The sequence below is a fragment of the Sinocyclocheilus grahami genome, unplaced genomic scaffold, assembly GCF_001515645.1.
Source record: "Sinocyclocheilus grahami isolate Dianchi unplaced genomic scaffold, SAMN03320097.WGS_v1.1 scaffold121.1, whole genome shotgun sequence".
In the NCBI taxonomy this organism is placed as follows: Eukaryota; Metazoa; Chordata; class Actinopteri; order Cypriniformes; family Cyprinidae; genus Sinocyclocheilus; species Sinocyclocheilus grahami.
The window spans coordinates 1,327,467-1,351,619 of NW_015505300.1; the positions used below are offsets into that span (position 1 = coordinate 1,327,467).

General features: G+C 36.7%; 2 protein-coding genes across 3 annotated transcripts; both read left to right on the forward strand.

Moving 5' to 3' along the window:
* Positions 1-639: 639 nt before the first annotated feature.
* Positions 640-3,342, forward strand: lmo4 (LIM domain only 4). Of its 2 annotated transcripts, XM_016278485.1 has the most exons (5): positions 640-957; positions 1,141-1,245; positions 1,425-1,698; positions 2,286-2,382; positions 2,526-3,342. In XM_016278485.1, the coding sequence occupies exons 3-5, from the start codon at positions 1,430-1,432 to the stop codon at positions 2,688-2,690; spliced, it is 531 nt and encodes a 176-aa protein (XP_016133971.1). In that variant the 5' UTR covers positions 640-957; positions 1,141-1,245; positions 1,425-1,429; the 3' UTR covers positions 2,691-3,342. The 2 variants fall into 2 exon arrangements, with proteins under 2 accessions (XP_016133971.1, XP_016133972.1); XM_016278486.1 differs by lacking the exon at positions 640-957 and having other exon boundaries at positions 1,007-1,245; positions 1,446-1,698.
* Positions 3,343-4,724: 1,382 nt separating this feature from the next.
* On the forward strand, positions 4,725-24,083 carry LOC107589886 (serine/threonine-protein kinase N2-like). Its single transcript, XM_016278461.1, has 15 exons — positions 4,725-5,075; positions 7,865-8,156; positions 11,673-11,827; positions 12,946-13,075; positions 13,164-13,309; positions 15,778-16,006; positions 17,368-17,550; positions 17,685-17,794; positions 17,914-18,057; positions 18,292-18,367; positions 19,511-19,620; positions 19,740-19,883; positions 22,664-22,771; positions 22,865-22,945; positions 23,050-24,083. The coding sequence occupies exons 1-15, from the start codon at positions 5,055-5,057 to the stop codon at positions 23,251-23,253; spliced, it is 2,133 nt and encodes a 710-aa protein (XP_016133947.1). The 5' UTR covers positions 4,725-5,054; the 3' UTR covers positions 23,254-24,083.
* Positions 24,084-24,153: the final 70 nt, after the last annotated feature.

Sequence of the window (24,153 nt, forward strand, 5' to 3'; positions counted from 1 at the left end):
TGTATTTTTTCTCATACAACAATGTGACAGTGGTGAACTCAGAAACGGGGGAGAACAGGATCCAAATGCATATAAACTAGAGAATTACAAAACAATGTAAAGAACAAAAACAGAGAACACCAACTAAACACTAGGGAAGACAACCAAGACCTATAATCTTCAAGTCCAAAACCAGATACCCAACAGGTAATATGTGACAAACAGAGTGCAACTACAGATATTAGTAGCCTCAAAATAAAACCAAACATTGAGTTAGAAGGTTTTAGTTCCTCAAAGCAAACAGCACACTATATATTAACACTAAGCCACCCTTACGTCTTCGTCATGTCATCAGAGACTAATTTTCTGCATTGAATAGTGACATAATACACCATAATGAGTGACAGAAGCCGACAAACACAACCCTCTCCCCCTCTTTCCTCCCTCTCAGCTCCTACATCTCTGTAATCTAGAGTGTGCAGGTTTGAATTAAGATCAATTGACAAGATAAAACAGTTTTCACTGGTTCTCATGACTACCACTTTTCACCCAAACTGCTTTGATTATATTTAATCTGATGGTAATCATGGCTAAATGACAGACAGATGATAAGAAAGGCAGGGTCCCTTTCTCACTGATGATTTTCTATTACCACCCAATCAGACAGCTGTCAAGGTTTCTTTTCATAGTGATTTGGCCATGACGCTGTGTGTGTGCTGTAATTAGGTCTTTAATATGGGTGATTAAGGCCCCATTGTAACTGACTCCGAATGAGAAATGTGAGGCAGTTCTTCTCAACTTCTTTTGACAAATCAATTTCTGCCAGCTAATTTTGTGATTTACAATTAAAATGTAAATAGTACATTAAATATAGTGAGATGCCAGTGCAAACGACGAATACGCCATGTTGACAGCATCAATAATGTAGCATCTAATACAGCATCTGCTGGGCTGCTTCAGCGAGAGACCACAATTTAAGTGAGTGTTGATTGGCTGAAGCGCGCCTGACGTCACCTCGCGGATGTTTAAAGGGCATAGAAGTAACAGAGCAGCGTTCATTTACAACGCTCAGACCTTGTGAGGACACGCAAGCGAGACGTAATTTAAATGTAGGTAAATGAAGATATATCCGCGTTTATGACCTCTCCTTTTTGCCTAAAGACAAGATATGGACCGGCGTCTGCGTCTGTCCGAGCTGACAGACTGAACGCGATCATCTGTTCTGTATTGAAGAGTATGTGAAATGATCTGGAAGCTGTGAAGCAGGTGAGTGCGCATGCTTGTGTCAAACAAGTATAAGTGTGTGAACTTGTTTACTTTGATCAAATTGTTTATTTGTCAGTGTCCCACAGAAAGAGGCCCACTGGTCAAATTCATTTATTGCCTACTTACAAACTAATTGAATACAGTTTGTGTTTGTTGTCCAGTTAGTAACATCTGTTCAGTTGACATGCATTCTGTTCTAGGTAGTGACCTTTTTAGTATGGTTAACACTGCTTGTAATACGCAACCACCTCATGTCATAATGGGGGCCCTGGCATGGAAGCGGTGCGTTGGATGTGGATGCAAGATTTCAGACCGCTTCCTCCTGTTTGCTCTGGATGGATACTGGCACTGCCACTGTCTCAAGTGCTCCTGCTGTCAAGCCCAGCTAGCAGAAATCGGCTCATCGTGTTTCACAAAGCATGGCTTGATCCTCTGCAAAAGTGACTATATAAGGTCAGACTACAGGATCAACACTCTGTTTTGTTATTGTCATCCTCTATAATTTACTATAATTCACACCCTGAGCTAACACATTTACTAGACAAATGAGAGAAATTCTACCATACATCTAATAAGTCTTCTGGCACTGTAGTCAAGAAAATATATGGGGTTTGACTTAAAGGGATAGTCCTCCCAAAAAAGAAAATTGTCATCATGTACGCACCGTCATGTTGTCCCAAACCTGTTTGACCCAAACAGTTTTTTTTTTTTTGTCTGTGGAAAACATATTTTGAAGAATGTTGGGATCTAAACACTTTCAGTTCCAATTGACTTGCATTGTATGGAAAAAAAATGTAAGTCATTGGGAACTGAAACTGTTTTTTTTTTTTTAATCATCATTCTTCAAAATGTCTTTTGTGTTCAGCAAAAGAAAGAAATGCAGTTTCAAATACAGGTTAGAAACAACATGAGGGTGATTTAAGATGACCAAATTTAATTTTTGGGTGAATTATCCCATTAAATGAGGAAAAAGTATAGGCAAACGTTCAAATAGACTTGCTTATTAAAAGATATATTTGTGATTATGATGTTCACTACAGATTGTTTGGTCACAGCGGAGCCTGCAGGGCTTGCAGTAAGTCCATCCCTGCAAATGAAATGGTTATGCGAGCACAGGGCAGTGTTTTCCATGTCAAGGTAATTTACTCTATTAAACTGACCCATTTAAATACAGATAATTTACTCCTTGTCTAGGTTGATATGCTGAAGTGTGTTTTGGGGGGGACAGGGTGCCTTGTAATATGTTTTCCTCACAGTCATTTCTTTCTTTACTCTTGTAGTGTTTTGTATGCTCCATCTGCCATAACCAGCTAGTACCTGGTGACCGTTTTCACTACACAAATGGAAAACTGTACTGTGAGCAGGACCGACCGACAGCTTCTGCGCACAGATGCGACCACTTGGATTCACTCAGGGAGCACAACATATCTGAACAGAAGTCCTGAGCTCATTTTTTTGCTGAGCTCCGAGAAAGAGACACTAATGGAGCACCTAGTTTCATATTCAAGACCTCATATAACCCAGTAGTTGCTTTGTCAGCTACAGACCATTTTGTGAAGGTCTAATATTGTGGAAATTCAACGTATATGGTAATATCTGGCAGTTTAAATGAGGTTAACCATTGAAGCTGAAAAGTAATATCGGCGAGCAGCCTTGCGTATCATAATCAATTATGAATTGGTTTTGCACGGAATGACCTTTCTTATATGTTGTGGACCTGCAATTTAGTTGTGGTGTCTGTTAGTTTTGATATAATGCTGTGTACTTCACTTTCAGGCAGTGAAAACACACCACCTTCCTCTGGTGTGTGTGTGTGACATTTATCTTTTGGTTATGGGACGGCTATTCTTCCTGGTCTGCAATTACAGTATCACTGAAATTAACCTGTCCATAAATCAATTCTGGTAGTATCCAGAGAGTCCATGTTCTCTTTATCCTTTGAAGCAGACCTCCAAATGATCTCTTAGAGAGCAATTTTTTTTATTTATTAGAAAATGACATTCTGAGCTCGCTATAAAGGACCAATCTTTAAAATGTGTTGTGTGTGTGTGTGAAGTAATATTTGCTTTATTCAGAATAATTAAAAATCTTTAAAACCCCCAGAAAGGATCTCTTCACTGATTTTGAGCTGTGTTTTCAGTTGTGATGCATTATAAATGCTTTCTAAATATGTTGTCAGACACAGAATTTATGGAGAACACCACCCTCTGTTGGCTGAAGGTAATTCTGTCACTTTCAAAAGTAACTTTATATATTCAGCTTTTTTCAGTAAAAGCAACTCTCATCATGATATAAAGCTATGTGCAGAAATATTTTGTTGAATTATGAATTTAGAAAAACAAATACTAAGAGGGAACATTATATAAAACATTTTATAGTTGTTTACAGAATAAATACACTATACATTGTTAAAGCCTGAGAGAAATATCGATTAATTAACAATTTGTCCTTTATATGAGTTGTAAAGTAAAATACATTGGGAGCTGTTAAAATATTTCACGATAGAATAAGTGGTGCTGCTTTTATAGAGTAAATCCTTATTGAATGACTATTGCTGCTTCTGCAGAGTAAATCTAAATGAACTGAAAAAAAAAACTCAACAATGAAATGAATGTGGTCCTGCACCTATAGATGAAAAATGAATTAGTTGTTTCTACAGAATATGTCCCTATCGAATAATAATACACAATTAAAAATAAATCACAAAGAAATGAGTTGCACTGCTGTAACAGCATAACATCCCTATAGAAGTCAAAATAAAATATAAGCGGTCCTGCTCTTATAAAGTCACAAAACTGACTGTTGTATTACTTCTATATAAATCCTTATAGATGAATTAATGCTGGTGCTAAAAAATAAGTTGCAATAAAAACTAAATGTGTTGCTATACCATTACAGAATAAATCACAATAGAATGAGTGCTGTGTTATGTCGAATATATCCTTGAAGGTCCCTCTTTGTCCAAAACTATATTTGAAGACCCATATATTTGAAGAGAAAAATGATTGTTATTGAAGAAGACAAATGTTAAAATAAATATATTTGCATCTTGGTTTTTTGATTCTTTTTAAATGTTAGCATTTTTCCTTTACAATTTAAACCATTTTTAAGTCCTCCCCTGTGACTGAGGCCCCGGCCCCCAGTTGAGAACTACTGTTAGAATACATTAGGCCAGAAAGTGCAAGAGTTTACTCCTATAATAGTTTACAAAAAAAGGAGTTGTGATTTCCTGTAAACATATAGAATGTGTTACTTCAAATAAAATACATCGGGATACATTTTTCTTCTGCAGAAACTTCTACATATAAAGTCCTTACATAATAAATCATTACAGTGTGCTACTCCTGTAAAATAAGCCCCAATGCAATATAATTCTGCTAATCGCAGTACAATAACTTGTGTTGTTTTTAACAGAATAAAGTCCTTATAAAGTAAGTCCAAACAGAATTCGTGGTCCTGCTCCTATAGAATCTGCTATTGATCACATGATCGAGGGTGGACTGGCCGTGGCTGAACTGGGTGCGGGAACAGAAACTTGCACTTGGGTCGTTCTGCCACCCGCCTCCCCTTGTTCCGATATTAGCAGCACGGCTCTGCGTTCACCCCAAAAGCGCGGACCTCCGCTCTGATCCCGGGTCTAAACCCTTGCGTTTACAACAAACCCCCTCCGTATCCCGGCAATGCTATGGATCGTACCCCAAATAAAGCGATTTTCGCTTGAGACGAAAACATAACAGGCTTGTGTTTTTTGGGAGTGACTCACCTCCCCTTCCCCAGAGTTTGATTCAAAAAAAGAGTTCACAACCAAGATGGCCGCCGATCCCATGCAGGTAGGAAAAGTTTTTATTTTATTTCGTACAGTACAGATGTAAAGAATCTTAAAGTATGCTTTAAAAACATGTGCCTTTTAGGCGCAGCTCTCTCGCGCACTTTCAAACCACTACTTCTTCTTCCTTTGGGACGAGCTGCTCCCTCCGCCGAAGAGCTCATGACACGGGAAAACGGGGAATGGGGCCCGAAAAACACTTATGACAGGAGTTTAGAGGTTGTGTTGTTCTCGTACGGTCATAGTAGCGTCTCCAGATAAAATGTAATTTAGATTGAATTGCCTGTTGCCTGTTGGAAACACGGAGTTGTGGTGGATTGGAATTGTACACACTGGCTGAGTCTCAAAACCTAGTGAGCTGCCTACCTAGAAAGCAAAACTGGTTGAAGAAACTAAAACAAATTTAAAAGAAGTTAATGGACAGTAGTTAGGTAAGTCCACTGCCTCTACCATGTTATTACCACATTATCCCTACTGTGAGATGTGGGAAGTTTAGAATGAAGTTCTGTTCTGTTGGTGTATGCTTGCGTTTTTCTACAAATGATTTTGTAGTTATTTGGTTGGGGCTTGTCTTTTTGTTCAGTGCTGAACTGCAGTCTTGTTTCTAACTCTTTGAAACTAGTTATCAAGATAATCTGAAGGTGTTTACAGTCTAAACTTGTAATTTAATAACTCGAATGGTTTGTTGGTTAATATAAACGAACAAACTAAACTATATATAAACTATTCCAGTAAAATTAATATATTTTTACTGTTTACCTGCCTTTGAGATGCCTTAAACATAATTCAGTAACTGCAATGAGCTGTCAGCTATTATAACTCGACTTCATTAAAGGGGTCATATGATGCTTTTTTAAAGATCGTTATTTTGTGTTGTGAAAAGAGACTTCAAGATGTAGACTTTCACTCATACTGCAATAGTTGTTTGAGTCCACCCCTTTTTACTTTTAATGTTGTTCACAAGCAGACATGATCACAACATTTTTGAGCATTTGTAAATTCAGTAAAAAAAATCCCCTAGCTGTCAGATGTCATTTTGCCAGTGCATTCAAATTACAACCAGGAATCTGTTGTGTTTTTCTCAGTTTTTGTTACTGGAAATGACACTGTTGTTACTGAAACATGATTTGCCAGTATTTGTTCCCAGAACTGATAAGTCCAAGAGTATTATGGAAAGTGGAAGAGACACTGCTGCATAATTTGGTTTTATGCAGTGAGTGAGAGGTTTGGAGACATTGCTGGTTAAAGTGCTCTTCAGGACTCTTTCAGGAGGGAGATTTTAACCCTCGTCAGTTTGAGTATTAATGAGCAAAACACATTATTAATGGAAGCTTTTTGTTTTGCATGTTGTGCTGTTTTAATATTGATTTTGTGTATGTCCTAAGTGTTGCAGCACAAGTGAGGAAGCGATAAGGTGCAACTGGCTTTTTCCTCATTATCTAAAATGTAGGACAGTTGCTTTTCCATGCCCTTCAGCTGACCCATGGGTCAGTGCTGTACATGCAAGCAGAGTGTCAAAACATACATACCATACTTATTGGTATCTTCCAGAATAATATTATCAATGCATCCCTATTTTTATTATATGAATGTTGATTTATTTGAATAATATGACCATTATGGATTCAAATTAGTGCTGGGCGGTATGACCAAACATGTATATCACGGTATTTTTCAAAATTATACCGGTTTCACGGTACATGACGGTATTTTTTTTTTTTGAGAGAGGTGACACTTCTCCGGGAAAGTCAGACCTCGCGTTCGCGGGACAGCACTGGCGAAATCTTCCAACTGAACCATAGCTATGGTTTATCTAAAAAAGTCACTAGGTTTGTAAGTATGAATATTCTATGGGAAAAAAGCCGCTAAAGGGGTCTGAAAGTTGCTAAATCTAGTGCTCAAGTCGCGCTTGTGTGTGTGTGAGACGCGGGAGCTGATGGCAGGGGGCGGTGGATATTTGTGGTGGTCAATGTGAATATTGTGGATTGGTTCTTCTGTGTCACCACGTTCTATTAGTTCTACAGCTTCAGTTTCGGAACTTTCACACTTAGTAACACATACAGCTGTTCCCTCACCACAGTGCAACAGTGAAAAGGGACCCCTTTCAAACAGTGTCGCATTCCGAACGTTGTTTAAGCGACATACACCGGTATTGCGGTATTTTAAAAATTCATGTCATAACAAAAATAGACACCGGTATTTGGTATGAACCGGTATACCGCCCAGCACTAATTCAGATGTATTTTGCATATTAACTGTGGATGCTTGTCGAACCTCACTTTCACCCTCCTTTAGACCTGAATGAGCACATTCTGCTGAAAGTCTTTCAGCACTTTGTTTTGAAGCTTTATTTATGGCTCCTCTTTCCCCTGGAGGAAGATTAGAGTTCTCTTACATGTTGTCAGTGAAGTCATGAAGAGCTGGGCTAAGCAGGATTTGGCTCACCCACTCAGACCAGTTATCCTCCCTGCTGATGTCAGTGATACTGTGTTTCTTTATGCGTATGTGTACCTCTGTGTGTTTTCATTCTTGCTTAGGGTTTAGTGTGCAGGGTGCACTAGGAGATGTGAATGCAATATATCATGACTAATGTTACTGCAGGTGACAATTATGCCTTAGGAGGGAATTTCCTTCAGGTGCTTACTAAGAATCTTTTATTTTTTGCATGAAAAGACGACCTAAGAAAGTCTTTGAAATTGTTTTCTAAACAAATTTTATGTAAAAGGTGTAGGATATTGACATCAAATATGGTAATATATTTTGTGATGACTGTAAAATGGTTATTTTGTACAGGCTCACATGGTTTCGGACCGGCTGGGCCTGGGGCACAACCTTGACCTGTCTGATACCATGGTGCAGCAGAAGCTAGACGAAATCAAGGAGCAGATCAAGAGGGAGATCCGCAAAGAGCTGAAGATCAAAGAGGGGGTGGAGAACCTCAGAAAGGTCACAACGGAAAAAAAGAGACTGGCATATGTTGATAATATGCTCAAGAAGTCCAACAAGAAGTTAGAGGAGCTTCATCAAGAGTTGCAGGAACTCAATGCTCATATTGTGGTGAAGGATCCAGAGGATCTTCTCTTAGGTATGAGCAAAGCTTTCATCAGTAAATTTTAACCATCTGTAGTGCCATCTGTATTTATATACACACACACACACACACACACACTACCATTCAAAACTTTGAGGTCAGGATGAATTATTTAAAGAAATTAATTCAACAAGGATGCATGAAGTGGCAGTAAATACATTTATAATGTTACAAAACTAAATGCTGTTCTTTTGAATTTTGAAGAGTCCAGGAAAAAGTTATCATGGTTTCCACAAAAATATTAAGCAGTACAATCTTTCAACATTGATAGTTATAATAAATGTTTCTGGAGCAGCAAATCAGCATACTAGAATGATTTCTGAAGGATCATGTGACACTGAAGACTGGAGTAATGATGCTGAAAAGTTTGCCATCACAGGAATAAATTACATTTAATAATATATTCAAATAGTAAACAGTAATTTAAAATGGTGATAATATTTCACAATATTTAAGTTTTTAGCCATATTATTTAATATAGCCTTTTTTGTTACAACCAACTCTCATGCTCTTTGACAAAAATAAACAACAAACCGTTGAAGTCCAGTGCAGTTTTCTAATTATGAAAGCACTACGTCTTGCAGGCCTCCATATATTTGAGCTTTTCCTTTGATTAAAAAGAATATTTTTTAATGGACAGAAAAGGACATTTTTTATTAAATGTTTAACATTTCACCCGTTCTTACTGATCCTGACAAAACTTTACAAGTCATTCTTTCAGTTTCCAGTGGGTCATCCTTGTTGAGGCATGCTATCTTTTATATGACGTGCTTCTCCACGGTGTCCACAAATCACTTTTTGATTGTTTTGAAGATAAATAGTCTTTACATGTGAGATATGTGAGTCCAGACAGTAAGCAGTAGCAGTTCGTCTAAACTGAATAGTTACAGAGCAACCTCCTCTAGACTATAATATTTAGTTGTGAGCATATCTGCCAGACGCATGATCAGATCTCTCACCCTACTAACCACATCCTTATACGGGACAAGATGTAGCCTGGCATGGAAACTTTATCTGATGAGAAAGGGCTTTTGTTTGGTGACTCAGCGCAAGTGGAATGTCGCCGCGTGTCACACCTCTGTGTTGACCTCCTCAGTCTGTGTCCGCTAAGCAGAAATCAGCAGATGCCACTGGAAGACAACAGCGCTCCAGTGCTAGTGCCTCGCTGGTGACGTCATAGTTGCTCAGCACTTGTTGGGAGTCCAGACAGTGGGATTGGTCGGACTATTCCACTCGCTGATGACCCGGGTCAAGCCTTCTGCACCTCATTATATCATCAGCTCTGATTACATCCATTGCACAGACACATCTATTTGCTTTTGTGTATGGCAAATAAGTACAAAATAAATAGTTAGTCCAGTGTGGTATAGGGCTTTGATCAAATTATAAGCATCTCTGAAGTCTCAAAGTAAGGGTAATAGGTTAGTAATACCTGCTGTGTGGGTGTGTTATCCCTTACCCTGCGGACTCTGTTTATAATAAGAGGAATCTGTATTTATGCCTTGCATAATGATGTGACTCAGGAGTCTCCAGGTGCTTAACAAAAGACGATTGTTCCTCATTACCATGTGCTTCCACAATAAGGTGCTTTGTGAAGATTTATTTATCAAAGACAATCTCCTTTGTCTTTGCTTCCGCTCTGAACCTCAACAATCTTCTGGAGGTTTTGTAGTAGGCTAAATCGTCATGTAGAGAGAGGGTTTCATACTCTGTCTGTGTTGTCTATGAAGCAAATGTAAAATCAACACATTTTTGGAGATATTTTATCATTTGAGTTTGATGTTATTTGAATCTCATTGATGGTGCATATTGTTTGAGGCTGACTGTAACGCCGTATATATATATATATATAGAGCCACATATATGGCTAGTTGATATAAACAGTAATCAAAATTCAAATATTTTCAGACATTTGATGATATAAAATATATAAACTACTGTTTTAAATGTTTTGAAAGAAGTCTCTTATGCGCTCCATTGTCTCCAAGCATTTATTTGATCAGAAACACAGGGTAAACAGTAATATTGTGAAACATTATTATAATTCATAATAACTGCTTTCTATTTTAATACATTTTAAAGTGTAATTTATTCCTGTGTAAAGCTGAATTTTCAGCAGCCATTACTCCAGCCTTCAGCGTTACTTGATCCTTCAGAAATCATTCTAATATGTTGATGTGGAGCTCAAAAAACATTTCTTATTATAAATGTTTAAAAAAGTTATGCTGCTTAATATTTTATGGAGACAAGGATTTTTGAGTATTCTTTGATGGATTGAGCATTAAAAAACCTTAAGGATCCTTTGCAACATTGTAAATGTCTTCATCACTTTCGATCAATTTATTACATAATTCAAAAATAATTTCTTTAAAAAAAAAAACTGACCCAAGCTTTTTTTCTTCAGTCAGTGGTTTGATGATTTTTAACCACCTGCCATTGCTGTCAATTTTAAAACCTTTACTGTAAAACACAGTAAAAATGTAGGTAAAAAAATTAAGTCTTTACCAAATGTAGGCAATTATTTTTTGTTCTTTTTTTTTTATGCACCAACAGTAATATTGATGAACGTGTTTTATTTTTTCAATTTATTTAGCCTTTTCTTACATGGGACCAAGTTGATTTAACAGAAAAGTGGAAGGAGAGAAAAGTGGTTCACCTAAAAGAATTGACCTTACCAACTGTATTGCCATTATTGCTGTTAAAGTTTAAATCAAAGATGCTACCAAAAGACATCTGTTTTTTGCATGACACCATATTTTTTTTTATATTACCCAGCTCTGCTTTCACATAAAGTGCCTCTGTGAGAGCTGATGTTTTTGTTTGTTATTAGAAGAAGTCTAACAGGTTTCATTTATCTGTCGAGGTGGGGGAGTTTTTTCTTGTCTGGACATGTTAAGTAGTGATGTGCTTCATTGAAATAATTTCAGTTTTCATAGTCCTTCATCAAAGCAACCTCAAAACATTCCTGGAAAACTGCAAAACTTACAGAATTAAACATTCACCCTCATAAGAGTGCTTACACCATATGGCCAGCTTTTTGAATATTGCTACACCAAAAAAACAACAAAAAAAGTTTTCAAATGATTCCAAAGCATGAATATTTTTACTTGCATTAGTGCAGCTTCTAAACTTGTTACTCAAAGGTCAAACAAAGTGTCAGGTACTCTTGTTGCAACATCCTTCCTGTTTTGTATGGCTTAGCCAAAAATCAGAAAACTGCAACAACTTAATTTCTGTTGCTCTCAGACTACTCAACTCTCTCTTCTGACCCAAATAAAGTATCATTATTCAGTTGGTCCTTTCTGGTGCTGGTGTTGTGAAGTAGTTAAAGACACTTAGACATTTCTCAAAATATCTTCTTTTAAGTCATACAGATTCGAATGACATGAGGGTAAATAAATGAGACAGACTTTTCGTTTTTGGGAGAACTATCCTCTTAACCCTAGATTGTTCCAGGAAGTCCTTGGAATCTCTTTAGATCCTACTAACTTTCTGCCATTTCTTTCCCAGAGTGCCCTCTTACGCTGGACAGCCCTAAAAGGGAAGCACGAACATGCACTATCAGCAGCAGACTAGCAGCCCTGAAAAAACAGAACGACATTGAATTGAAGGTGAAACAGGGGGCTGAGAACATGATCCAGATGTATTCAAATGGCTCCTCAAAGGTAATGTACCATTTGGTTTTATTTAATGACTATTTTTTTACTTAAGGCTTTTTTTTTTTTTTTTAACCAGTGGTGTAGAATCCAGTATTCTGTTGTTTACGAAGCACACGAGAGAACACCATATAACCATCTTGGCCCAGAATCTGCATACACTACCAGTCTAGTTTGGAGGCTGTCCTTATTTGATTAAAAATATAGTAAAAACAGTAATATTGTAAAATATTATTGCGATTTAAAAGAACTTTTTTTCTATTTTCCACTATATTTTAAAGTGTAATTTAGTCCTGTGATGGCAACGTTGAATTTTCATCAGCCATTATTCCAGTCATTAGTGTCACATGATCCTTCAGAATCATTGTAATATGCTGATTTGGTGCACAAGAAACATTTCTAATTATTATCAATGTTTAAAACTGTTGCACTGTGTAATATTTTTGTGGAAGCCATATTTGCTGAATAGAAATGAATGAACAGTATTGAAATAGAAATCTTTTGGAACACTATAAATAACTTTATCACTTTTAATCAATTTATTGCATTCTTGCTGAGAATAAGTATTCATATCCTTAAAAAAATTTTTTACTGACAGCAAACTTTTGAATGGTAGTGTATGTGTAAGGCAAAAAGGCCAACACACATAAAATATGCCTAAATTCACTTGGATAGAAACACAGGTCCCAGAACTACTGCTTTACTTCAACGAGTGCAGCTACTGCAACTTGCCTGAGAGGTTTGGCCATAGGAGTGGCACTGGTGATGTGCTTATCCCCTCTGGCTACACGCACACACACACACACACAGTGCAGCCCTATGGGAAATTAGCAAGGGCTGATGTCAACCAGGAAATGACTTGTAAACGAAAACCTTTCCTTCTCACACACTCTCAGCATGGTAACAGTCCCTGGCATATGTTTAGCCTTTGACCAGCTTGCACAAGAGTGCTACCAGTGTTAAAAATATTACATAACTTAATTAATAAAGTGAAGTAAAAAAATATAACCTTTTTAAAAGGATAATGAAAACTGAGTTTAGCAATAAGAGATTTTCCTGTCACCACATAAAATGTGTATTTGTTGTTGCATGACTTGACTTTTATGACACTGTTATTGACCTTGCAGGACAGAAAACTGCTTGAAACAGCACAGCAGATGCTTCAAGACAGCAAAACCAAGATCGAGTTCATCCGAATGCAGATTCTCAAAGCCAGCCAAACCAGCGAGCTCCGCTTCGACAACAATGATGTCATTGGTAACACTCAAACATAGTTCCTCCAGCGGTAGCATTCACAGTTCAACAAACACAAATCAATAAATATATTTGTGGTGTTGTGGTGCAGCCAAACCCATCATCAGTCCGCTGGACCTGCGGGTGGAGGAACTCTGCCATCACACACGGATAGAGTACGCTGTGGCCGAGGGGGCCAAGAATGTCATGAAGCTGTTGGGCTCTGGTAAACTGGCTGAGAAAAGGGCTCACTCAGAGGTATTTTCAACTAGATCGTTGTCATCATCACCTTCTGAACTGACGTTTTGGTGCATGTAACCTTTAGCACTATTTTTAAGTTTTAACATGTCCATAGCTTTCACCTTTTGACCCTTGCAGTCTTGGAAAACAAGGTGGCCTGAGAGACCACCAGCAGTGTTTGAGCTTGACATAGAATGGAATAAAATAAAGTTATATATACAGGTGCATCTCAATAAATTAGAATGTCGTGGAAAAGTTAATTTATTTCAGTAATTCAACTCAAATTGTGAAACTCGTGTATTAAATTTCATTTTCATTGTCAAGAGGAAGATGAGAGACACCAGACCCAACAATGCAGATGACCTGAAGGCCGCTATAAAAGCAACCTGGGCTTCCATACCACCTCAGCAGTGCCACAGGCTGATTGTCTCCATGGGACGCCGCACTGATGCAGTAATTCATGCAAAAGGAGCCCCTACCAAGTATTGAGTACATGTACAGTAAATGAATATACTTTCCAGAAGGCCAACAATTCACAAAAAAATGTTTTTTTTATTGGTCTTATGAAGTATTCTAATTTGTTGAGATAGTGAATTGGTGGGTTTTTGTGAAATGTGAGCCAAAATCATCACAATTAAAAGAACCAAAGACTTAAACTACTTCAGTATGTGTGCACTGAATTTATTTAATACACGAGTTTCACAATTTGAGTTGAATTACTGAAATAAATTAACTTTTCCACGACATTCTAATTTATTGAGATGTATGTGCATATATATATATATATATATATTTATTTATTTATTTATTTATTTATTTAGAATTTTGTTTCACACTTACAAATAAGCAAGCTTGCATTTTAATTTCATTTAATAAGCTTACTTATTCGTGTGAAAAGATGAAATGCAACAAAAAAAAATAAACAATTAAATCTGTAAGCTTGCTTACTTGAAAGTATGAAATAAAAATCATATATATATATATATATATATATGTATATGTGTTTTTATTGATTATTATAATTTAAGTTTTAATAAGTAAAAAAATTAGGTTTTTTGTTGTTTTTTTGTTTTTGTTTTGTAATTTAAATTAAATGAAAGTTTTTAGGTTGTGACATAATAAATACTGTTTCTGGGTCCAAGCCTCTACTCCATTTAATTTGAGAATGTTATCTCAACAGTCATTTATGAGCACTTTATATTTAAAGCAAACATTTAAGCTAAGCTTTTAAAAACTCACTGTGGGCACAAGAGTCTACAGGCTCACGGTGTCCTGGACACCAAGATTTAAACGATTCAGAAAAGATTAATCACTGTTTGGCCATTTCAGATTTTGGTATGTATATAAAGAATAGGATCATGATTTTTGGTGACTGCAAACTGTAAGAATATGTAGGTACCGTTGTTACCTTTTGGGATCTGATAGAGTGCTTGGACCCTGAAACGGTGACACGTGATGTCAGGCACAACAACCAGATGGAACATCAGTGTATGCAAAAGAGCTGCATGAAAAGTCTTTGTTTTAATTCCATGTAAAAAAAATAGCATGCAGGTTTTGGAACAACATGTGGATAAGTTAACCTGTTAGCGTTCCACTGTACCGTTCACAGTACACTGCATGTTTTTGAGGGTTAACTTCGTGACAAAAAAAAAAGAAAAGCTAAACATGTCGTTTGAAAGCTGAGATTCTTGTGATTCAAATGATGATACAATCAACACAGCAGGTACAATCAGTGTCTTTGTCAGACCGCCAACAAGGCTTCATGCTGTGATCCCATTGTGTTTTCCAGCTAATAGCTCCCAGCTATAGTCATCTGCAGGCGAATGTTTACAAAAAAACAAAAATGTGGGCGAAATGTTTTTTCCCTTTTTCAGAGTGTATAAAGTTCTATTACTCAATACCAGTACGACTTACAGTGATCCTGAGGTTTGTTCTGTTTAGGAGCAAACCTCAGAGTGTCACCTTTCAAAAGAGACCAAAATCATGCATATGCTCCGAATGGTTCAAGAACAGCTTGCAATTTACTTTGGGTATGCCTTTTTTAGGCATTTTAGGCAAATGTTACAGGAATGCTGAGGGGTTAATAATGACAAAGGTCGTTATTGGAGAACTATTCTGTTTCAGTTTATCATCTATAAGGTGAAGGTGCGGCCACATTACCGAAATGTCAGCAAATATTTGCGTGCAGAAAAGGTCCATAGTCTATTGTCAATAGTGTAGTGATGTATGAAGCACAGCTCATATAGAAGTTACTTTCAAACCAAGTAGCTTTCTGTTTGTCAGTGCAGCGAATTTTCGTGATCAGCTTGAGCATAATCAAAATCTGTGCACTCACTGAAACTACCAGTTGTGCGGATTTCTGTTGCTATGACTGGATTTTGCCCTTAAAACTTCAAAGCAACAGTAAATGTGACCGCACCTTTAGGTTTATATATATATGCATCCAACTGCCATTAATTCCTCTGCTGTAATTCTGTGAAATCCAGGCCCAAGCCAGATTCAATGAGTCCAGTCAGAAGCTGGATTTGTTGAAGTATTCCCTGGAGCAGAGACTCAATGAGCTTCCGAAGAACCACCCCAAGAGCAGTCTGATCATGGAGGAGTTATCGCTCATGTCCTCTCCGGCACTCAGTCCCCGTCAGAGTTTCATATCCACACTGAACCACAACAGCACTGTTAAAAACCAGTACAGCACCAAACCAGCTGCACTCACAGGTGACCAACACATATTACCTTCAGAATTTCCTTAATGTGTTATTTAAGTGTTATATGAAGCCGTAAACTGGGGTTAGTTCGATTTTTAAAAAAAAGAAATCAGCATTCAGCATGAACACATTCAATTGATCAGAAGTGAGAGTAAAGACATTTTAATCTTACAAAAGATTTCTATTTCAAATAAATACTGCTCATTTTGAACTTTCTGTTCATCAAAGAAACCTGAAATAAAATGTGTCCACTTTCCACAAAAATATTAAGCAGTTCAACTGTTTCCAGCATGTGAGAAATGTTTCTTGAGCAGCAAATCAGCACATTAGAATGATTTCTGAAGATCACGTGACACTGGAGTAATTACATTTTATAATGTGATAAAATATAAACCATTATTTAAAATTGTTATAATATTTCACAATATTACTGTTTTACTGTATTTTTCAAATAAATGCAGGCTGCGTGAGCTTAACTGTCACCATCCCACCTGTGGGACGCTTGGCGCTCTTTTTTTTTTATTGCCCTTTTTCTCTATCAAATCTTTTAGTAATCATCATAAAGTATATATAATTTGAAAGCTTAGAAGCCCAAGGTTCATCCTCTGAAAACCATTTTGAAATCAGACATTGCGTTACCATAGAAATAGTACTTTAAAATCTTTTGGCAGTCTCCTCCCCCTTAGTGGGCAGTGTCAAGTGTCATATTACAAATGCTTTATGGTTTTTTAGAATCAAACCTTTTTATAATCTTGACAAAAAACATATGACTGGAAAGGTCTGAGTCTCAGGAATCCATATTTGGTGGTTACTTTGAGAAGTAGATATTATAGAAGTAATATTGACAGAGAAATCTAGACATTTGTGACAGAAAAATGCATTAAAAAATTTTGTATGGAGTTTGGATGGCGCCCGGTGGCTGTTTGTGGTATGACGCCCTAAATAAAATGTCACAGGAACCTCAATTTTTTTCATATCAACTTCAAATTTAGAACATAACTTATTTAGACATAAGGCTTTAATTTTATACCAATTTTAGAGTAAAATATGTTATGTAAAATATTTATAATAAAATACAATTAATATAATGCATTATTTACAGTACATTTAAACTTCTATAACTTTTTGATACTTTCATTTTTTGAAACAATTTCACTTTTGTGTTCACAACCTTATGTCTGTATTCCAAAGTGTTGATAAATTACAACAATTTAAGTTTGTGTAGTGCACTTTCATGCCTATTTTAAAAAATGGGGGGTGACAGTTAAGGGGTTAAGAGGCTTCTTTCAAAAACATTTAAAAAAAATCGTACTGACCACAAACTTTTAAATGGCAGCATATTTTAATGGTGATTGTTATTGACTAAAACAGGCAAATTAGAGGTTCGGCTCATGGGATGTCAGGACCTGTTAGACAGTGTTCCTGGCCGGTCTAAAGCCACGTCGGTGCCGCTGCCCGGTTGGAGCCCCAGTGAAACGCGCTCCTCTTTCATGAGCCGTGGGAACCGCAGAGGAACCAGTGTTCGAAATCTCTCCAAAAATGATGACTTGTCCAGTTGAGTTGTTGTTAGTGCTTACTTTCAAGTGGCTTTTCATAAGCCTTTCATTAGACTTTTATATGCAATTTAAGAAGCAAAGCTGTGGCAGTCAAGGAGCTTAATATGTGTACGTGTCTCTGTTTGTCTCCAGATGAGATTAGTGCTGTTCTGAAGCTTGACAACACTGTCGTTGGTCAGACCAGTTGGAAACCTGTCAGTAATCAGTCGTGGGACCAGAAGTTTACATTAGAGCTAGACCGGGTAAACTCACTGTACATGACATTTATTTACACCTACTGATGTTTATTTACACATAAAACATTCATAACGCTTGTGTTGTCTTGTTTCTATATGCTTTGGCAAATGTTTGTTTACCACAGTCTCGTGAGCTGGAGATCTCGGTGTATTGGAGAGATTGGCGGTCCCTTTGTGCGGTGAAATTCCTGCGACTGGAGGACTTCCTGGACAACCAGCGGCACGGAATGTGCCTTTACCTTGAGCCACAAGGGACTCTGTTTGCAGAGGTACCTTTACAATATTGTCTCTCAGCGATCAATAATTTTCCCTCAAAAAGCCCTCTGATAAGCCGCCCGGAGCTTTGAGAAAATCTAAGAGGAATTCCTCACGCTTAGTGGCCCCTGAAACCCCCCCGGGCAGGTTTTCCCACCTTTGCTTTTCTAAAGAAACTGAGCCTAGTAGATCTGAAGTGGAATTTGATTAGTTTTCAGAGCTTGATCTAAAATCTATTTTTGTTACAGGTTACCTTTTTTAATCCAGTCATTGAGCGAAGAACCAAACTCCAGAGGCAGAAAAAGATCTTCTCAAAGCAACAAGGTGAGGGCATTTCTTCTACACAGTAGAGTAATTTGAGCCTTTAAAATGGTCACATTAGGGTTTCTTGAACAAAAACAAAAAAACAGTTCAAAAATAGCTTTGTAGAACCATTTGCCAGACCTGTAGAATTGCAGACTTTTTTTGGTAGTGCACATAAAAGGTTTGTATTTGAACATTCAAATGGCATGTAGTGTGTGCAGTATGCAGATTGTCTGTATTTATAGAATAACTAGATGACCTGCTGCATTTGCCAAAAAGAATAGTATGCAACAGAGCTTTAATGTGCTGCGTACTGTATCCCACAGCACAATACACTCAATGTTTTATTTCCAGTGTGAGGGATGAGCAATTTTCTTTATTATTTGATTGGACTTCCAAAAGTTGTATGACGCCCTAAATAAAATGTCACAGGAACCTCAATTTTTTTCATATCAACTTCAAATTTAGAACATAACTTATTTAGACATAAGGCTTTAATTTTATACCAATTTTAGAGTAAAATATGTTATGTAAAATATTTATAATAAAATACAATTAATATAATGCATTATTTACAGTACATTTAAACTTCTATAACTTTTTGATACTTTCATTTTTTGAAACAATTTCACTTTTGTGTTCACAACCTTATGTCTGTATTCCAAAGTGTTGATAAATTACAACAATTTAAGTTTGTGTAGTGCACTTTCATGCCTATTTTAAAAAATGGGGGGTGACAGTTAAGGGGTTAAGAGGCTTCTTTCAAAAACATTTTAAAAAAATCGTACTGACCACAAACTTTTAAATGGCAGCATATTTTAATGGTGATTGTTATTGACTAAAACAGGCAAATTAGAGGTTCGGCTCATGGGATGTCAGGACCTGTTAGACAGTGTTCCTGGCCGGTCTAAAGCCACGTCGGTGCCGCTGCCCGGTTGGAGCCCCAGTGAAACGCGCTCCTCTTTCATGAGCCGTGGGAACCGCAGAGGAACCAGTGTTCGAAATCTCTCCAAAAATGATGACTTGTCCAGTTGAGTTGTTGTTAGTGCTTACTTTCAAGTGGCTTTTCATAAGCCTTTCATTAGACTTTTATATGCAATTTAAGAAGCAACGCTGTGGCAGTCAAGGAGCTTAATATGTGTACGTGTCTCTGTTTGTCTCCAGATGAGATTAGTGCTGTTCTGAAGCTTGACAACACTGTCGTTGGTCAGACCAGTTGGAAACCTGTCAGTAATCAGTCGTGGGACCAGAAGTTTACATTAGAGCTAGACCGGGTAAACTCACTGTACATGACATTTATTTACACCTACTGATGTTTATTTACACATAAAACATTCATAACGCTTGTGTTGTCTTGTTTCTATATGCTTTGGCAAATGTTTGTTTACCACAGTCTCGTGAGCTGGAGATCTCGGTGTATTGGAGAGATTGGCGGTCCCTTTGTGCGGTGAAATTCCTGCGACTGGAGGACTTCCTGGACAACCAGCGGCACGGAATGTGCCTTTACCTTGAGCCACAAGGGACTCTGTTTGCAGAGGTACCTTTACAATATTGTCTCTCAGCGATCAATAATTTTCCCTCAAAAAGCCCTCTGATAAGCCGCCCGGAGCTTTGAGAAAATCTAAGAGGAATTCCTCACGCTTAGTGGCCCCTGAAACCCCCCCGGGCAGGTTTTCCCACCTTTGCTTTTCTAAAGAAACTGAGCCTAGTAGATCTGAAGTGGAATTTGATTAGTTTTCAGAGCTTGATCTAAAATCTATTTTTGTTACAGGTTACCTTTTTTAATCCAGTCATTGAGCGAAGAACCAAACTCCAGAGGCAGAAAAAGATCTTCTCAAAGCAACAAGGTGAGGGCATTTCTTCTACACAGTAGAGTAATTTGAGCCTTTAAAATGGTCACATTAGGGTTTCTTGAACAAAAACAAAAAAACAGTTCAAAAATAGCTTTGTAGAACCATTTGCCAGACCTGTAGAATTGCAGACTTTTTTTGGTAGTGCACATAAAAGGTTTGTATTTGAACATTCAAATGGCATGTAGTGTGTGCAGTATGCAGATTGTCTGTATTTATAGAATAACTAGATGACCTGCTGCATTTGCCAAAAAGAATAGTATGCAACAGAGCTTTAATGTGCTGCGTACTGTATCCCACAGCACAATACACTCAATGTTTTATTTCCAGTGTGAGGGATGAGCAATTTTCTTTATTATTTGATTGGACTTCCAAAAGTTAAAACACACAGAATTTGGTTAAATATGCAAAATAACTACTTTCTTACAAGATGATAACTGGGTGCCACACTGCCACTTACTGAAAGAAACTTTGCATGGGGATCACATTTTAAATTACTGTTCAAAAGTTTATTTTTTTTCCCTAGAAAAAATGTATCTTATGCTCACCAAAGCATTTGTTTGATCAAACATACAGCAAAACCAGAAATACTGTGAAATATAATTATAATTTAAAATACATTATTACAATTCTATTATAATATATTTAAAAATGTGATTTATTCCTGTGATGCAAAGCTGAATTTTCAGTAGCTGTTACTCCAGTCTTCAGTGTCACATGATCCTTCAGAAATCATATGAAATCAGTTATTATTATCACATTTGAAAACTTTTGTGCTGCTTAATTTTTATGTGGAAACCTTAATACTTAATAATAAACGTAAAACTAAATGATTTTTTGATGAATAGAATATTTAAAATAACAGCATTTATTTGATTTAGAAATCTTGACATTATAAATATCTTAGCATTATAAATATCTCTCTCTTAACATTATAAATATCTTTACTGTTGCTTTTGATATATTTAATGCATCATTGCTGAATTAAAGTATTAATATGAAATCTTACTGATCCCAAACTTTTGAACGGTAGTATATGCTGTTTTATTACGTTAACTAGCTAACTAATATTCTTTCATAAACATTGCTACATGTTTGCGTTTGTGTCTAATACTGGGCAGGCTGTTTTTAATGTGTTTATTTTTGTGCTGTCACAAAATCTTCAATTTCATAGCAAGCTGGGGAGAAAGCTACAATATGTTTACATAGAAATTCAAACTGTTTATTTCAAAAAGAAAATGTTGATTTACAATAACAATTTAAATATTAAAACTGTCACAAAAAGCGAAAGATTTCCAGCTACGTATGGGCCAATTATAAATAAAATCCCTTTTCATAATACAGGCATAATGCTTGTAATAAAGCAAAACCGTGATTTATTCCCACCTGTCAACAAACCTGGGCTTCAGTCCCAAACCTGCACCTGCACCTTCTGAAAGCTTTCCTTTATGAAACACCCTTTGGTTTAGTTTATATGTGACCCTGGACCACAAAACCAGTCTTAAGATTCAATTTTTCAAAATTGAGATTTATACATCACCTGAAAGCTGCTAAATTAACCTTTCCATTGATGTATGGTTTGTTAGGATAGGACAATATTTGGTCGAGATACAACTATTTGAATATCTGGAATCTGAGGGTGCAAAAAACATTTTTAAATATTGAGAAAATCGCCTTTAAAGTTGTCCAAATGAAGTTCTTATTTTTGGCATAAAAGAAAAATCTATAATTTTGATCCATACAATGTATTTTTGGCTATTGCTACAAATCTACTCCAGCGACTTAAGACTGGTTTTGTGCTCCAGGGTCACATATTATTGTCATTGTAGCTTCTTGTTTATATTACCCTGATCTCTAAGTAAAGAGATTTATAGGCGTCTGATAAATGTTTCTTTTTTAAGTCTCTTATGCTCACCAAGACTCTTTTTTTTCAATTAAAAATACAGTAAAAAGTGAAATATTTTGGCAATTTAAAACAATTGTTTTTTTATTTTAATACATTTTCAAATGTAATTTATTCTTGTGAAGCAAAGCTGAATTTTCAGCATCATTACTCCAGTCTTCAGTGTCACGTGATCCTTCAGAAATCAGTCTAATATGCTGATTTGCTGCCCAATAAATTATTATCAATGTTGAAAACAGTTAATATTTTTGTGGAAACCGTGATGCATTTTTCTCAGGATTATTTGATGAATAGAAAGTTATAAAGAACAGCATTTAATTGAGATAGAAATTAATTGTAAATGTCTTTACTGTCACTTTAGATTAATGTCCTTACTGAATGAATAAAAGTATTAATTTCTTAAAACAAACAAAAAAAAATCTTGCTGACCTCAAACTTTTGAGTGTACCTCATAACCTGGATAAGAAGATATTCATATTCGTACTCAAGCAAATGTATGAAATGTGAAAGCGACAGTATTTTTGTAACTGTTTTGTGTTACTAAGTGAATTCATGTTTCCATAGTCTCCATTTCCTGGTGATGATGAAGAAGAGGTTTTTGACAGCATTGTGAATGACGAAGTTCGCTACCCAAGATTCCTCTCAACAGAGGCCATCTCCATTATGAGAAGGGTTGGTACCAAGAGCAGCTTTATCATTGTGGATTTACCAGGTGTAGACACTAATATCAATCTTGTTATTAAAATCTTTCTCTTTTGCACACAGTTATTAAGAAGGAATCCCGAGCGACGACTTGGAGCTGGTGAACGTGACGCAGAGGATGTGAAGAAACATCTGTTCTTCAGAGTAAGTTCCAAACCATCTGGCTACATATATCCAGTCATTCCAAGCATTGTATTTTCCCCTCTCTCTCTGAATATAAATATTATTTGTACTTTATTTATTTTCAGAATATTGACTGGGATGGACTATTAGCAAAGAAAGTGAAGCCACCATTTGTACCCACAATCCAGAGTTCCATTGATGTTAGTAATTTTGACGATGAATTTACCTCAGAGGCACCGGTGCTCACACCCCCCAGAGAACCCCGGCCCTTAACCCAGGACGTGCAGGACCTATTTGCAGACTTTGACTATATTGCAGACTGGTGTTAGTCATGTGTTGGCATCCCTCCCTCTCTCTACACACACACAAGACACAGAAAATGTGAATCAGACCATTTGCAAATATCCTTTTTTTGTTGTTGTCAGTGTTATTTTAGGATTACCACATCCCCTTTTCCGTATTAACATGAAGAAGAAACTTTAAAAAAAAAAATTTTTTATGATTATTACCAACATGTTCAGGTTCAGGATGATTATTCCATTTCATCGGGGCTTAAGCACTGATCATGAAAAACATGAACTGAGCAGTATAGTTTTCAACTGTACTGACAACTTACCATGGCTTGAACCATGTGATCAGGTGCTTCACTGACACCCCCTAGTGTTGAGGAAGTCAGTAGGCCACATCCACATTCATCTTGCCCACGGAATTCCATCAGTTACACTAAGAATGATGAGCCTTGATTTTAATATTTTTTGTATTTGAAGCATTTACATTGCGACTGGTTAAAAAGTCTGTCAGCTGTCAATGTTGATTATGTGGAAGTGTTTTAAAGCCATAGACCGAAATAATGATAGTGATACATTGTACCTCATCCAATGAATGTATAGTTTGCCACCATTACCAAAACATCTAGCCATTTTTATGTAATGGAGACTTTACTCTTCCCTACAGTACAGTAATAATGCATTAAGATCCTAGTTACAACGGAATCCCAAATATGAACTACCAGTTACAGCTCTAATCATATATGTCAGTGCTTTGAAACAGGGAATGCATTTACTTCCATTGAGTTATTGTTCTATCAAGTTTCAGGAGAGGGTCATGTTTTTTTTTTACCAGACTTAAGCTGTCAGTGGATTTACACTACCGTTCAAAAGTTTTGGGTCAGTAGGATTTTTTTTGTTGTTGTTGAAAATTCAGCTTTGACATCACAGAAATAAATTACA

What these genes read in the sequence shown, in the direction of transcription:
- lmo4 (XM_016278485.1), top strand. Translation starts at nt 1,430, where the DNA reads ATGCATTCTGTTCTAGGTAGTGACCTTTTTAGTATGGTTAACACTGCT. An exon ending in TGCAAAAGTGACTATATAAG is followed by an intron (nt 1,699 to 2,285) that starts GTCAGACTACAG and finishes TGTTCACTACAG; the next exon opens with ATTGTTTGGTCACAGCGGAG. An exon ending in GCAGTGTTTTCCATGTCAAG is followed by an intron (nt 2,383 to 2,525) that starts GTAATTTACTCT and finishes TTACTCTTGTAG; the next exon opens with TGTTTTGTATGCTCCATCTG.
- LOC107589886 (XM_016278461.1), top strand. Translation starts at nt 5,055, where the DNA reads ATGGCCGCCGATCCCATGCAG. An exon ending in AAGGGACTCTGTTTGCAGAG is followed by an intron (nt 18,058 to 18,291) that starts GTACCTTTACAA and finishes TTTTTGTTACAG; the next exon opens with GTTACCTTTTTTAATCCAGT. An exon ending in GATCTTCTCAAAGCAACAAG is followed by an intron (nt 18,368 to 19,510) that starts GTGAGGGCATTT and finishes GTTTGTCTCCAG; the next exon opens with ATGAGATTAGTGCTGTTCTG.